The 16,218-nt window shown below is 45.2% G+C and overlaps 1 protein-coding gene across 3 annotated transcripts in view; it reads right to left on the bottom strand.

Annotated features, from left to right (window-relative positions):
* Window positions 1–8,224: 8,224 nt before the first annotated feature.
* The window catches only part of Pard3b (par-3 family cell polarity regulator beta), a 1,003,618-nt gene continuing 995,624 nt past the window's right edge, over window positions 8,225–16,218 (bottom strand). For all 3 annotated transcript variants that reach the window (XM_006496298.3, NM_001081050.2, XM_006496299.4), the window contains one exon: window positions 8,225–12,943. In XM_006496298.3, the coding sequence (XP_006496361.1) occupies window positions 12,586–12,943 (358 nt within the window). In that variant the 3' untranslated portion in view covers window positions 8,225–12,585. The remainder of the gene's footprint in view (window positions 12,944–16,218) is intronic.

Genomic DNA, 16,218 nt, shown 5'->3' with positions numbered 1-16,218 from the left:
CCTCCCCTCCTTGACTGTCCTTGAAATTCTAGAATTTGAACGCTCACTGTGCATCTCTCCGAAGTGACTTTATCAGCTAGAAGCCTCGGTGACTCCCAGGTACCTCCTTCTAGCTCAGCTTGCATTTCTAAACACCAAAACCATGCTGTAATTATTACTGCGGTCATGCACTTAATATTTGCTTATATATTTTGTTTTTAATGAAAATTCACTGTAGTAACTGGTAGGGAAAAAGTCAAGATCATTTTGTTCTAAGGAGATGATAATACAATTAACACAGAGACAGGAAGCAAAGCTGAGGCAGGGAAACATGGGAGTAGTAGTAGCCCGGGATGATGATTGGCTCAGTGGGTTAAATGTTTTTCTAACTATTCTCTTATCAACCTAGGGCCATCACTTGCAGGCACAATGCTCGCATACCCCTCTCCTGACAGTACCCAAGCTCTCCCAAGCACATCAAGGCACAACGATGTGCCTTTCCAATAAATCAAATACTTCTTTGCCCCTGACAAACCATTGAAAACTCCTTTTCCTAGACAGTTTTTCCTTAAATATATTCCTGGTTAGAACCAGGTAGGAGAGCAAGGGGGCTGATCTGAACTGATTTGGGGTGCGTGCACCGTAAGGTAATCTGTCTCCTGAGTGAACCTTTGGGGAATCTCTTATTTACCATGTTATGCCTATGCATACTTAGGCATGTATATGATGGGGAAAAACATGTACAGATGTGTAGCGAGCAAAGGCTTAATTCAAGCCTGGGAACAACAACAAAACCCCCACTGTGCTATGTATGCCCTGTGGCAACCCAACTCCCCCTTCCCTTGAACTCCATCAAAGGAAACCTCTAACAGTGATCAGGGCCCTTGAGCGCCTTCACTCCTGTGGTCCACTGTCTTCTTAACAGAGCATTTTCCTGACCTGTTGCTTTATTTTATTTTATTTTATTTTCCTTTGCTTTGCTTTGGAATAGAGTTTCCTTTCTACTGTGCAATCTCTGCAAACCTTCAATTCGGTTCCTTGAAGAGGGTAAGAAAAAGAAACTGCAGATTGTGACCAGGATCACCTGTAACAAAATAATGTAGAGATTGAGGCTGCCCAAGTCACCAATGTAGAGGAAATGAGACATGTTGAAGACATTCTAGCATCTGACTGAGTCCTCGTTGATTAGGTAAGGCCAGATGTCTTGAGCTGATCAAGTGTTCATCATGTTGCTGTAAGCAGAGCATTAATTTCTCCTGGTATTTGCATGCTGTGTGCACTTTCAATCCATTGCCTTGTGAAAACCAGGGCTGGAGATGGTAAATAACACAGAGCTCAGCTGCTGTGTTAAATGCTTCCTGTGGTCTTCACTGGACCCTCAAAGTCGCCATGATTGTCAGCTCTAATCAAATACGGACTAGGTAGCTGAGGCTGGCAGATGATCAGTCACTGCCTGGGTCACCCAGCTTTTTGGTGCCAGAGCTCCTTGCAAACCCATTCAGCAGAGTGCCCTCTGTTCCAACAGGGGCAAGATGACTGACTCAGCTGGGTATCCCAGCTCCATCTTAGCCTAAACTGACTGTTTATCCACCCTGCTTCAAGGTGTTCCTTAGAGTGACAAAGAGGAGGGGAAACTTGGGGAAGCCTTGGTAAAAGCTAGGGATACTGAGCCGGGCTGGTGTCTGTAGAGAATAGCATCCCCTTGCAGCCCCCTGCACAGGCCCAGGCTGTGTGTGGGAGGAAGAGGTTAGATAACAGCGCTAGTAAAGTTCCACGCTCATAGCATGGTTCGGATACTTGATACCTTCAAATGACTGTTCACCGGGGGGACATGTAAATGCCCTTTGATCTAATGTGCCCTTTTATTGGGGATGGGAGGTCCCCCACCCTTTCACTTGATTTTTCAAAACACAGCTCAGAGAGCAAGTGCCTTTGAAAGCAGCTCCCAAAGCCGTGTGTCTGCCTCTCTCCAAGGCTTTCTCTTCAAAGCCTGAATGGGCAACAGAGAAAAAGAGAGAGAGAGACAGAGAAAGAAATTCACCATGAAGAGGTATAGCCTCAGGCCAAACACTGCCATACTGAGAAGGTCAAGATGGGGTCAGAAAACAGATATTGAAAAGCCACTTGGAAAGGAAGGCTGGGCTTGCGCACAGCCCCCAACTGCCCACCCCCAGCTCACACCTGGAAGGTCAAGACTGTGGGCGGGCTAAAAAGCAAAGTCACCCAGAATGCTGCTTATCAAAGGGACTTTGTGGGGTGGTGGAGCTCTTGGGAGCTTTGGAGCTGGGGAGGCTTAATGCTGACTAAAAGCTGCTTTAATAAAGCAGAGGGCTGGGTTTGAGCAGCACTCTCCATAAATCAAAGGGCGACGCCACAGCTCTCACCGAAGATCAGCAAGGCTGCGCATTGTGGCTGCAGCAACGGCCCTTAAATCTAATCCACAACTCTCTGAGCAAAAATACCGCCATGACTGCAGGGATAGAGGTGACTGCTTGCTGGAAAAGATCCTAAGGAGCCTGCATTTCCCAGGTGATAAGAATGCTGAATGGGTCGAGCCGACAAGCCTTGGAAAACAATTAGCCTCGGAAGTGAGATAACCTGTTGAAATTATGGCCCTGCACTTTATGGCTCTTAATAAATTTTCTGGCAGCCTCTTTCCAGCGCAGGGTCCGGGTCTGCTCATACCTTTAATCGCTGGAGGGATTAAGTCATCAAAGTTTCATCTACCTGTCTGACTTCAACCAGAAGTACAACTTACTTGTCTGGACACCGTTCAAAACTGCTGTCTATATAGATTATGATTTAATGTATAGGGGGACTAACATAGGCTGACTGTTCCCGAAACTGAAATGTCAAAATCTGCATGTACAGCTTCAGAATTATGTTGAACACTGCACACACTTTAAATGGTAGAAGTCAGGGAAGGTACAAATAACTAAAAGAAAGGATGGCAGGATTTCTCTTTTATGTTCCGTGTCCTTCCATCACTGTCTAGAGAATACAGAGTACAGGTCACAACTGGTTGACACCCCCTCCCCCCTGCCCCCCCACCCCCGCACTGGCATGCTTCATTCTTTGACTCCTAGATCCTCAGTTTTCTCATCTGTAGAGTGGGGTTGTGTCTCCCTAATGAACATGGAAACTAGTTTTGTAACCAAAAGATCTGGCTCCCTCCTCTTTGGGCAAACTGACTTTAGAAGTTTTCCAGTCTATGTGCCTGGTGCTTTTACAAGCTATTATTATTTAAGCAGCCATTTGTGTGAGGGATTCTTTCAAGAAACTCAGTAGCTTGTTATGGTTGGGGTCTGAAATCCCAAAGGCAAGTTGTCCTTGTTTATGGCTCTGACTTAGAAATCCTAACCCTGGGTTATGATCCTGTGGCTAAGTTAGAAACATTTAGGCTGATCTCTGGCTCAGATTAAGTCCTGAGAGGTACTAGCTACTGCCAACAACCTGTAACCCTCCTCCTGCCTCCTAGTCACATATATTTGGGAGCTTCCTGGTTCCACCTAGACCAGTGGCTTTCAACCTCCCTAATGCTGCGGCCCTTTAATATACTTCCTCATATTGTGGTGACTTCTCTCCAACCATAAAATTATTTCCATTGCTACTTCATAACTGTAATTTTGCTGCTGTTATGAATCATGATATAAATATTGGACATGCAGGATATCTGATATGTGACCCCCCCAAAGGGGTCGTGAGCTACAGGGTGAGTACTGCTGACCTAGACCCTTCACCTGTCTTTGTCTGCCCAGTTTCTATTCCCCCTGTTCTTTAAGGGGATGTCAGATGCTCTATCTTCATAGGAACATCCTGCCTCTATGGTCAAAGCTGGTTTCGTCTCACAGGCCTTCCGGGCAGTGTCACTCTCTCAAGCACACTGCACTTTCAACCTGCCTCAGCTCATTCTGAGCATGGCTTTCTCCTCTCAGAACCCATAGGTTTGGAGGCTATCCATGGTGGGGTCTGTTGGACTATCATTCTCATTTTTGAGTTGTATTTCTTATTAAATTGAGTAGGCAGAAGAGCTCAGAAATTAAGCAAAGGTTGACTGGGTTCAGTTCAAGCTCTTTAAAAGATGTCACACATTCATTATTAATAAACGAGTATTTGGTAAACACTTGAGTATTGTGTAGGGTTAAGGTTACTTTCAAGCATCCCAAAGTTCAAGTTCAAAGAATTATATTTAAAATGGTGCAATGGCTAATCTTCCTGTCAGCTTGACTGGATTTGGGATCATTTAGAATACACCTCTGGGTAGGTCTAGAAGGGAAATTCCTGAAAGGTTTGCCTGAAAAGGGACGAACCCACTCTGAATGTATGGAGAGTGTCATCCCATGGTCTGAAACAAAATGGGAAAAGTCATGAAAACAGTGAGTACCAGCATCCACTTCTCTCTGATCACCTGCCCCATGGTCCCAACATCTCTGCTGCTGTCATGGACAACATCTCTTAAACTGTGAGGGGAAAGGAAGAAGAACCCACAAGAATCCCAAACTCAAATGACCAAAAAGACCAAAGCAAAACCCTTCTTTAAGTTTCTTTTGTCAAAGTGGCAAGAAATGTAACTGTCACAAGAGTCTTGAGGCAGGGACAGCATCTTTAACTGTGACCAGTGACCTCTTCGAGAGCAGTGACAAGGGAAGCAAAGGTGTGAAGCACATTGGCCTATGTCACAGAGGATCTCCTATTGAGACTTGCAGGAGTGCCACTCACACTGTAAAGGGGAGAGCCTAGCACAGGGGCCACAACAAAAGAAGCGCTCGCTCATAAAGAGACAGGAGAATAGACTCAGCTTTCCTTCCTTCCTTTGCTGTCCCAGGTTTATAGGATGTCCATGTACGGATGCCTCAGTTTCTTCCAATGGAAAGCAAGTAAGAGCCTGATATTTTTTGACTGCATGGGATGGCAAAATTACTGTGATCATGAAATATTCAGCACGAAATGTAAACAATAATTAGTCAGGAAAAGCAGGGCCACTAAAAGAGAACATCAATTTCTAAGACACAAAGTAACCTGGAGTTTCTTTGGATGTGTCTAAACAGCTTCCATTAAATCTTTATTTTAGAACCATTGTACGCAGGACTTTCTTTGTGGAGAGTTGGGGAGTTATTCCAACTCACCATCAATGGCTGTTGAAAGGAAAGAGTAATGTAACTGATTGCAGAGCGCTTCCTAAAATCCAGGAATTATACAATAATAATAGTAATCGTGTGTGACTAAAAGTATTTCCATCTTTGTCGGTTTTAAGTAATACACTTTCTCTTTACTTAAGTCTCTCTTTACCTTCTAAATAATGCATTACCCCTTGCATTTACAATTGCCTGGCCTGCTTTTTCGTGTTTTAAATTAGGCTCCGGCATGCCCATGTGAGCTAACACCCTTCGCTTCAAGAATAATGCCAGGCAAACTTTAACAACAGGCCATGGAGATTTATGGTCTGGGCTTCAAGGTGGAATGTCAGCAGCCCTGCAATTCAGGGAAGGAATCCCCACACCTCATTTCTTCATCCAGATGAATTCAACAAATATTCCTGAGCATAAAGCCAGAGCCAGGCAATGTGTTACAAATACGGTACACCTTAGATGGCCACACAGACTTGGAAAGTAATCACTGTAATACGGGTCATTAAAGTTTTATTGAGGATCTGCAGAAGGTATCTCAGTAACATACAGTGTGGAATTACCAACTCTGTGCTGGGAGGAGGGGCACGGGCCACGTCTTGGTCTGTTTAGTGGCAGATAACTAAGTTCCTTGTACCTTGTTCAAACAGAAGGGGAGTTCAATGTTTGCTGAATTGTTGAGGTGAGCTTCGTATACTGCCTCCAGAAATAAGTTCACAATAACATTTCTAGTTCCCTATGGGGGTTGCTGCTTTCAGGATGACCAGAAACTCAGAGGCTCCAGTGTGCAGGCATGAATCATATTTCCTCAAGTGGAATCCATACTATTCCAACGAATAATCACCATATAGTCTTGATTCCCACAAGTAGCTGAGGTCTGGGTCCTCCCGCAGGAAAATCCAAGGCTCCAGTTACCATGTTTGAAGCAAAAGAATGGCTAACCCTCACGTCCTGTTTTATCTCGTTGGTCTGTCTTGTCATAGCTGGTAGACCTAGTAGAACCCAGGTTATGAAGAAATCTGGCAAATGATTCATCGCACCAGCCCTTTCTGGATGGTTATTACCACAGTGTACTGATAAATGCTGGATAACTTAGTCTCTGGAATAGAAGACACCCAAACCACTCACTTATATCCATTCCTTGTGGTTTGAATATTTCCATCTCAAGCTGTTATCCCTGAGAGTGATGTTGTGAGGAGGTGCACACAGTGGGCTCTTCTGTGAGATTCAGAGAAGATCATTTCATTAGAAATGCCAGAGAGATAAGTGTTTTGCCCAAGGTTACCCAGTAAATCAGTGGCTAGCACCTAATCAATGTTTTTAAATCCATGTCTACCAATTTTCAATATTCTTTCTGAAAGACTTCATGGCAGCTAGCTAGGTGATGTGGCCTGTTCTCTGTTTCAGAATGTCTCTCTTTCACCTCTTCTGCCAAGAGTAGAGAGTTAGGGGTGGGTGGGTAACACAGCATGTCTTACCCGAGTTCGCAACCGGCCAGGAAGAACGCAACAAACCGGAATCTTCTGCGGCAAAAGCTTTATTGCTTACATCTTCAGGAGCAAGAGAGCAAGAGAGAGAATGGCGTAACCCCGTCCCTTTTTAAGGAGAATTATCCTCCGCCTAGGACGTGTCGCTCCCTGATTGGCTGCAGCCCATCGGCCGAGTTGTCATCACGGGGAAGGCAGAGCACATGGAGTGGAGAACTACCCTTGGCACATGCGCAGATTATTTGTTTACTACTTAGAACACAGGATGTCAGCGCCATCTTGCAACGGCAAATGTGAGGGCAGCTCCCCACAAGCATGAAAGCACTCTAGGCTATTACATAAATGAATGGGCATGGAAGTACTCCAGGAAAATGGAATTACAGAAGCAGGTGGCAGGCCTTAGAGCACAGAGGTGGGTTGGAGAGAGGAAGCTCAGAGGTAAATGAGACACTAGAGATGTCTGTGGGTGAGACTGAGAAGAAAAAGTGTCTAGAATGAACCTAGCTGTGCCAGCAACACCAGGAGGTACAGGCATGCTTGAGGACTGCTGTACAGTGTCTACAAAAAACATATGGAGCATGCATGCAGGTGGAGTTTAAACGGAAAGACGGTGGTCACTTCCAGATTTCTGCCTTGTAGCTGTGGGTGTGGTAGAACCATTGTCCATCACAGAATTAGGACAGGTATTTCTGGAGAGAGCTGGCATATGAGTTCCAAGGGCTTGTGGGTCATTACTGTCCAGGAAAAAAAGCAGGATTGTTCAGAATAAGATGTGAGTTAAAACAGCAAGCTGACTCAGATCTGGGAGATGAATGGAACCTTGGCTGAACTTGCCAGGTCCACGAACTTGCTAGAAATATGGGAAGGGCTGAAAATAAGCTCGAGACCTCAAGAGAGAGACAGTGATGCTGTTGAAGATGTTAAAGATGACTTTGTGTAGATGAGGTGAGAATGATTCTAGAAAGAGAGGGGTAACTGGTGTTGAATGATGTTGTGGCTACCATGATAGGCAGCTTTGATCTCCCTCCACAAAGGGATGATTTTCTCAGCTGTTATAAAAAAACTAACCAAAGATGGTTCCAGAGGCCGGGACCCAACTGAAGAAAACTGCCTGACCCTCTGTCTTTTCTTTCTTGGGGTAGCCATGAGGCATGGAAGCCAACTAACTCACTCTTGCCTAGGGAAGCTTCGAGAGTCCACTGTCCTCCAGAGTTCCCAGTAGACTTGGCTAGTGTCAGTACTGGGAGCACACTGCAGTTCAGCTTCTCTCTCTCCAATCTTGTCTGCATGCAGCAGATAGATGCCCCTTTGCCCTGTTGCTGTTCTTGGGTGTTGCTGTAGAGCTACTCAACTATTAGAGCAGTGGTTCTCAAACCTGTAGGTCTCAAACCCATTGACAACCCTTTTGTTTTCAAAAAAAATTATATTATGATACATAATACTAGCAAAATTACAGTTATCAGATAACCATGAAATAATTTTATGGTTGGAGGTCACCACATGTATTTCGGGGTCACAGCACAGGGAGGTTGAGAACCATTGTATTAGATGTTGCTGCTGTGGGGGTGGGGTGGGGGGCAGATCTAGCTCATCATTCATCAGGTTCCCCAAACAAATCAAGACACTGATATCTCACTGACTGAATAAAGCTTTATTTTAATGCAAAATAAAACATGAAAAATTTATATACTCATATACAATAACATCCAAAATGTCTTCGGTGATATAAACGGGATTATCTTTAAAAAGTTTGTAAAGAATTCACTCTCCGTCCCCATATGCCAAAGTATGATTTCACATAATTTATCTTTAGAACATATGAACAGATGACTTGGTAATCATAAAAGAACAGGAAAGACGAGAGAAAGCGAGGGTATAAACAACAGGTTTTGTTTTATGTTCCAGTAGTAAATAGCTTTGCAGATGGAACGGAACACTTTCTGAAGAGCAGATCAAGAGATGGGCTCAAAGAGTCTGTGGGAATGGTTCACTTCTCAATCTGAGCTTAGTAGCCAACCCCAACTTTTAAAAGCCAGGCTGTGGGCGACTGCATGGCTATTTAAGGAAAGGAGGAAGAAAGAGTTGCACCTGGAAGCCACAGTTGCATGTGAGAGTCCTGGCTTATTTTAGATCTCTATTTTTCCTCCTTTCTATCGGAAAGGTGACTCTGTAGGGATATCTTATGAAGAATTTTCTGTCTCACTGTAGCCTTGTTTCCACCCTAAGTTGGCATGAACTGAGGCAGCAGAGGAACACTATTATGGACTTTTCTGAATGGAACACCCTCCTGCCTAATTGCATTAAACTTGGACTTTCTGTTCACATGGACCCAGGAAGCACTGGGACGTCTACCCAATTTAACGCCAGTTTGAAAGCTGCTCACAGTGGATCTCAGTGTTCAGTGCTGATGGGAATTCTCAGACACACATTCCTGTATCAACCACTTTCCAATTCCTTCCACGGGCCTGAAATTCTATAACATTGCTCAAACACTAAACAGAAAACAAACGAAAACAAATGCAGGTGATTTCCAGTGAGGGGAAAAGTAATCACTCTTTTTAGGTTTGGTCTCTCTGTGGACCAGGGAACAGAGAAATCAGCTCTCTGATCTTCCTGAAGTTGCAGGAGGATTTCCTTCACAAGGTAGGTTTAGCTTTAAAAGGAAAAAAAAAATCAAGGCAGTGGGTCTTATTTTAATTTTATTCTGTTGGTAGCAGAAATGAGGCTCCACAAAGCCTCCAAGGCTCCGCTTCTCTACAATGCTATTGAATTCATCAGCCTTTTGCTCCATGTGGCCCTGTGGGTTCCACATAGATGTTCTGAAAGTTGAAGAATAATGAGTTTCGGGTTTATTTTTTTCCTCTCAGCTTTGTTTGCTATGAAATAATGATTGAAGGAAAGGTTCCTTTGTTTGTCTGCTGACTTGGCCCTGTGGGGAAACAGTGTTAAGCCCACTGGGATCATGCCTCAGTCCAGGTGCGTGGTGGACCAGTGAGGCAGCGTTCTCTCTCGTGAGGAAGGCTGAATTCTTTAGAGTAAAGGGTTTTCAGTGAGTTTCCTCTCTCATACCTTTCTAGCTATACAAAAAGGGGGTGGAGGAGGTGGCGAGGAGAGGGCCCACGAGGCTGGATGGCCCGGCAGCACGTTTGTAGCTCCTGTTAAAAACCCTTTCTCTGTTATAGAGCTCCCAGCTACAGAGAGATACCCTAGTGAGTTTTCCCAAGGCTGTAAATATACTGGTAGCTATTCCCTTCTCCTGGGGACCTGCTGATCATAGCCTGGACTTCCAGATAACCATATGCTCTCCCGGAGCCCTGGAAAATGGTCTCGTAGCCTTGGAGGGGAGACAGTTGGAGGGATGTTACACAGGCATTGATAAAGCTTACTGCCCCAGCTTTTCTTAACCATTGCTTGGCTTGCTGTAGCCTCTGTCACAGATATAATGTTAGTTCTTTAGGGCAGAATCAGATGCAGTGAGTGCTATACTTTAAGCAAGAACAGAAAGCTGTTGTCTATTTTTTTTTGTTCTCTTTAATAATACCTTTGGACTTTTGTGTGCTTCTCAGGATTAGCAACGATTGTGTTGACTGTGTACAACACAAAGCCAAGGTCTGGAGAAGCTTTTCTGTAGCCTTTGTGTAGGGGTGCTGTGCACCTAGGGCGAACATGCTGGAGCTGGAAACGTGAGCCAAGCAGCCATCCTCAAGGGCCAACCCCTCTGCAGCACAGCACTGTCACCTACCCCTTGCCAGCCTGCAAGTGGCCCAGCCTCCTTGCAAGGGGAAACTTGTGCCTTGGATAAAATCAGTGCTTCACAGAAATTTGAGTAAAATATAGAACACACTGAAGAGTAATTTTCTTTTTTAAATGCAGGGTCTCATTATATGATCTCAAACTCACCCGATAGTCCAGGCTAGCCCGCACCTTGAAGCCTTCCTGCTTTGGCTTCCTGATACTATGTGGTACTATGTGGCTTCTAGGCTCATAGTACCTTCCTGGTTTATGAGTTGATTTAATGCTCTGGCCTCCTGCACTGCATTTTTCCCTCATTGTAACATTTGTCTCAAAGGAAAGGCCATTTCCAGCATGGTGGCCAGGGAACCTTCAGGGCAGCCACAAGACCTTGTTGATCAGAGCCTGGGACCCTCCACTCCATGGAACAAATTACGTATGATGTAAGGTTGCTGGCTGAAGAGAGATGGAAGAGGACAGAAAGCAACTTGACAGTCTATAATTCAGAGGGCCACAGTAATTGTGGTTTAGATAATGATCTCTCCTAAGTCCAGCAAATGACGCTATTTACGTCGAAAACCAGCAATTGCATCATTGCTGGCCACAAAAGTATTTCAAATTAAAAAAGGAAAAAAGAATTGGGCCAAATGGCTACTCTATGGCTTCTAGAACACTACAATTCAGTAAAACCTATTGGTCAATGGTATTCTACTCTCAGCCAAAATATGTCTATATTGAACTAAAGACTTTTTTGGAGGGGTGAAGAAGGAACGTGAAAGGTTTAAAGTATGTATCAGTCGCTGAGAAAGCCAGAATGCCGGGCCGTTTCTTGCTGTTTCTCAGTCTTGTGCACGTGTTCTTGTCTTGGTCACACAGGAAGCTTCAGATGCTGTGCTGTATAAGAAAGTTCAAAGGAAGCAAGGGTGGCTTTTCAGCTTCTTACGTCAGAATGCTTTTCCTTTAAATCAGGTGGAGACCTTAGCTGTGCCCTGACATTTGGTAATGAGATAGAGCAGATGCAGACTGATTTAATCTTACCATCATCTCCCTTTACTTCCCTGCCTGACTCCTCCCGCATTAAACATCCAGAAGGCGATTTTATCTTCTCTTCTCCATGCTGGTAATCACATGCTTGTGCGTGCGCACGAGTGCACTCATGCGTGCACACACACACACACACACACACACACACACACACACACACACACACTTTCATCTACTTGCTGTTCCAGGGGCAGATGGGTACTGTTTGGCACTTGGTCTGGAACTGACATCCCTAGGACATTGCTCTCGGTGTGTCCTGACCAGCAGGCTCTGTTTTGTTTACCCACCCCACTCATAGGTATCCTTTAGCCCTTTAGTGGAAGTCTAAAATAATTATAGGCATTTGAGGAGGACTCTGAAAGGAGCTATCTCCAAGCAAGCATGCCAGGGACCAGGAGGGGGAAAGCAAGGACCATGGGACAATCAACCTTCTTCATCTGTTCACTGTGGTTCTTGGAATGAACGCCCTTCTGGAAGCTCTGAGCAGCTCACATCCTCCCAGGACACTAATACTGCATTCAAATTCAAATTACTGTCTTTTTATATCAAAAGCAAGGAAGTGCAAAAGGCTGGTAACAAGTAGTACCAGGAACCCAGGCTAGACTACAAATAAGGAAATACAGTCTTCCTTTGGGTCGAACGTTTCCAAGAGGTCACTAGTCATGTACGCGGTTGCTTTGTTCTCAGTGAATATCTGCAGCCTCTCTGCTCTGCCACTCTATAGGTCTCACACCTCAAAGTATAGGGCTGAGTCTCTAAATGGGTGACTGGGCCTGACAAAGAGAGACTTTTACCTCTGTGCTATTGCTTGTACTATATGTGTGTGTGTGTGTGTGTGTGTGTGTGTGTGTGTGTGTGTGTGTGTGGTGGGGTGGGGGTTGTATGTAGCGCTGGCTTTCCAGCCAGGGGCTACTATAGTATAGCTCCATTGATTGTTAATCAGTTGTCATTCTCACCGAATCAACCAATCCTGCAAGCCTTTCAAGTATCAGGAAGTACTGTTTTCATGACTGCATCCTTCTTCCATTTTGAATCTACATCCTCAAACCCCCGTCCCTCTTTTCTCTTCTGATTAGCAGTTAGGCCACGCATCCTCAGGAAGCAAGAGCCACTCTGTACCACGGAACACCTTAGCCCAGAGAAGGCCTTAGGTTCTAGCAACGGCAAAGATTATTGTTGGATGTCCTCTTTGCTTGGCAGATCTCTGTGATGTTCAGCTATACCGCTGCAGTCATGGGATTCTTCTGCCTGGGATCCTGGTTACGATAGGGGTATTGGTCAGGGCTGCTCCCTCGGGGCCCTGCTCTGCCCATCTCCTGGTAGACCGGTACTCGCTGGTGCTGAGGTGGTGAAGGAGGAACATCTTGTCTGAAGGGCCCTTTGTGCTGATGGGCTGGTGGGGGTGGGTAGTACTGTGGGTATCGTAGATCTGTTGCCCTCAGATCTGGGGGGCGGGGATAGCTCCCCCTTGGGGCATGTACAGGATGAGGCCCTGGGTAGTATGGAAGCTCTCTGTCATTGTAGCGCCCTCGGGGTGAAGCTGTCAGGTAGTCCACGGGATCTGCTGAGCCTCCCCTAGAAAGGAAAGCAGAGATACGTGTCAGGAGCTATGGAGCTGCTACCCTCAGCTGAAGAGCGCATGCTTCTGCCTTGACTGCAGTTGGCTGTGGCCACACCCTCAGCCTAGATAAGGGTATACTAGAAGTAGTGATGTGTACCCTTAGACACTGGGAGAGAGGACTCTCTTCTTCTTTGCCATCTTAGATGTCAAGGTGAAAACCATGGGTGGAGGAAGGGCAACTAGGCTGTCAGAACTCAGGCCCTTGGCACCACATGGCACTATGTAAACAGGACTGCTTATATCACATTGCGGCATGAGAAGAAACAGCTTCCTATATTGCTTATATCCTTTTATATATTTGCTTTTTATCACAGCTCAGTTAAACCTGTGACTGTTAGAGCCCCAGTCTGGGTGAGATATGGTAGCATAAATACTACAGGTCAGAGTCCTCATAAAGTGTACTAATTTCCCTCCTAGATGGCAGAGGTGCTGCTCACTGAAGGCTGTGGGTGGCCTTGACTAAGTCTGGGTGGCTGCTGTCCTTGGGTGCATTACTGTGCCTCCCCTCTACTGTTCCTGGAAGACCTCTCAACTTGGGGCTGGGAAACTACCCACCTGGAACTGTGATAAAAGTAATTAAGTCTACCACAAAGTCAGTAGCAAAACCCAAGTTGCCCCGTGTAATGGGCAGGCATGCAGAAAGGTCCGGGGCCAGAACGCACACTAATGGAAAACAAGCCTGTCTGGAACTTTCTGCTGAAGACGAGAATCACCTGATCTGCTCGCCATAACAGAAACAATACTTTGCTAGACAATGTGCAGATGATGGCATCTTGGCTAGCCTGGGGTGAGACACATGACTTCTGTTTGCAGCTCTTAAAATCCCATCGACCTTCTGTGCACACATTCGACAGATCCATTCAGCATGTCACCAGATCCGTCTGTCCTTTATTCCTCTGTTCTTTATGATTTTTTTTTTAAAAGAGAAACAATAAGAGCTCTCCAATGGCTTGGATACGTGAAAGAAATGACAGGGCTGTAAGAACACTGTGCCTGTGGTTAATCAGGCACTGTCAATGAGGGTCAAAATCACCCTGTAATCTATGGAGTCGGATAGTAAAACAGCCCCGAACGTTCCCCAAATCAATGAAGATTTGACAAGCTCTGAGCTCAGGGAGCATGTGGATGGCTGCTTGTGAACACAGCCACAAGGATGAGCAATACAACACTCCATCTACATGTGTGTGTGCCCTAATTTTGCTATGTATAATAATGAATGATAGAATCATGAATCTGGGGGTAATTTAGTTAGTGAGAGTTTTCAGATAAAAAATTAAATTGTTTGCACACAAGTTATTTATAGTATCGGTTGTTATTGTTCAGTTTGGTCCGCTTTGCTCTATGCTAAATTGCCCATGACAAATAGAGCAGACATACATCGCCAATCATCTGTTACCATGGTCCTGCGAAATAAAGGACCCAGGTTTCACCATCCCTTTCCTTGACAATTTCATTTTTTATTTAGAAAATTTCCAGCAATCATTCTATCTTTTATTGTTAGAAAAAAAATTAAAGACCTCTTCTTTGGGCCACTATATTCATTTCTATCTCCTCCGGCTCCACCTGGAGATTGCAGAAATCCTTTTAAAAAATCCTTAACCTGTGTTTCCTTTCAAAAGCCACCAGAGGTATTTCTCTGCATGAAGTGAAACATGTGGTCTCTCTGCACTCGTTTTATGTCCTTAGGATAAATCACTGACATTTGCAACGCACAAACATTATCTGCCTTAAAATGAACATACAACCAACGCCCCCCCCCCCCCCAGGACTCTCTTAAGCGGGAACGTTTCCTGTTTAAAATGGAAAGAGAGAAAGGAGAAATTCCAGGCCTTGGACTTTTTTTAGGGTCCTGGTCTCTCTCTTAAGATTTTGCCCTTTTAAAACAGAACATTATAAAAGACAGAAGTCCTTGGGGGGTTTCTCTCTCTCTTTTTAAGTTGTGGAGAGATGATCCAGAGCAAGTGGTGACGGGATAGAAGCCACCCTGAGCGACTGACTCCGCAGTGTGCAGGCATGGCCAGAAAGGAGGTTATCGTTCCACCCGCACCTCACCCTGTGACTCTCCAGCAGTCACTGCAGAGAGGAGGGAGGGAGAGAGGGTTCCAAGGGCAGAGAGGGTGACCCCAAGATAGCATCGTGGTCCCCAGAGGGCTTCTCTGGAGGTGGATTATGTGTTGGAGAGTTTGTTTCCATGTGGCAGACACCCAGTGAGGGGCTGCTCTTTGTCAAGCAGTGGTGGCATGGAAATTGTCTTTTTCTGTAGAACTCATCATAAGAGTTATTGTTTGTAATTTTTCAGGGAGAAGAAAAACAATGAGTTGCCTGTAAAAACACTATTGAAAGTTCAGAGACCTCCAGGAGCAGTTTCCTCCCAGGGCTGCTGTTCATAACGTTTCCCCCTCAAAGCCTATCATTTCCTTCAGACTTTCACCAGAGCAACTTCTAAACTATTGTGAATATTATCACAGGCACACGCTCATATAAATATGTAAAAGAACCATTTCTGGGGACCAGAGAGATGGCTCAGTGGTTAAGGACACTCTTGCAGAGTTTTAGAGTTCTATTCCCAAAACCTACATGGAGCGGCTAACATCCTCTTGTAAGTCTGCCTCCATGGGATCTAGCTACACTCATGTATGTGTAGCACACACACACATACACACACACACACACACACACTCTTAATTTAAAAACATAGCCATTTTTAAGCAGGGAAGAAAAGAAAGCCTCCTATATACCGTCCTAGTTACCGTTTTTCCCCGCTGCACAGACAAGATGTATGGGATAGAAGCAACTTAAGCGAGGAAAAGTTCGTTTTGGCTCTCAGTTTCAAAAGGAACAGTCATCCCTATGGATGGAGAATGCAGGTGGACAACCTCATGGTCTGGAGTCTATGGCTAAGCTGCTTACACAGATGTGGGGATCAGGAAGCTAAGTGCTCTAGCTTTCATTTAGCAAAAGGAACCTGGAGAGAAGAGCCTGTGCTGGTCAGGTAGGCCCTGGGTACCAGTCATCACCATATATAGAAAGATGGACGCTATGCTCCTGTTTGGTTAAACAATCATGCTTGGGAAGGGGGTGATATTGGAAGGACAGAGTCCCTACAATGCTATTCTCACTGTATTCTCACTAGAGTAAAGAAAGGTGCAAGGGCAAGTCTCAGTCCTCCCATCTTGGTCCCACCCTTGCAGAGACAACCGCCATCCTCACTGTTGGCCCCAGCTAGTCA

The sequence above is a fragment of the Mus musculus genome, chromosome 1, assembly GCF_000001635.26.
Source record: "Mus musculus strain C57BL/6J chromosome 1, GRCm38.p6 C57BL/6J".
In the NCBI taxonomy this organism is placed as follows: domain Eukaryota; kingdom Metazoa; phylum Chordata; class Mammalia; order Rodentia; family Muridae; genus Mus; species Mus musculus.
Note: the sequence above shows the minus strand (reverse complement) of the source record. Positions and strands in the feature narration are given on the sequence as shown.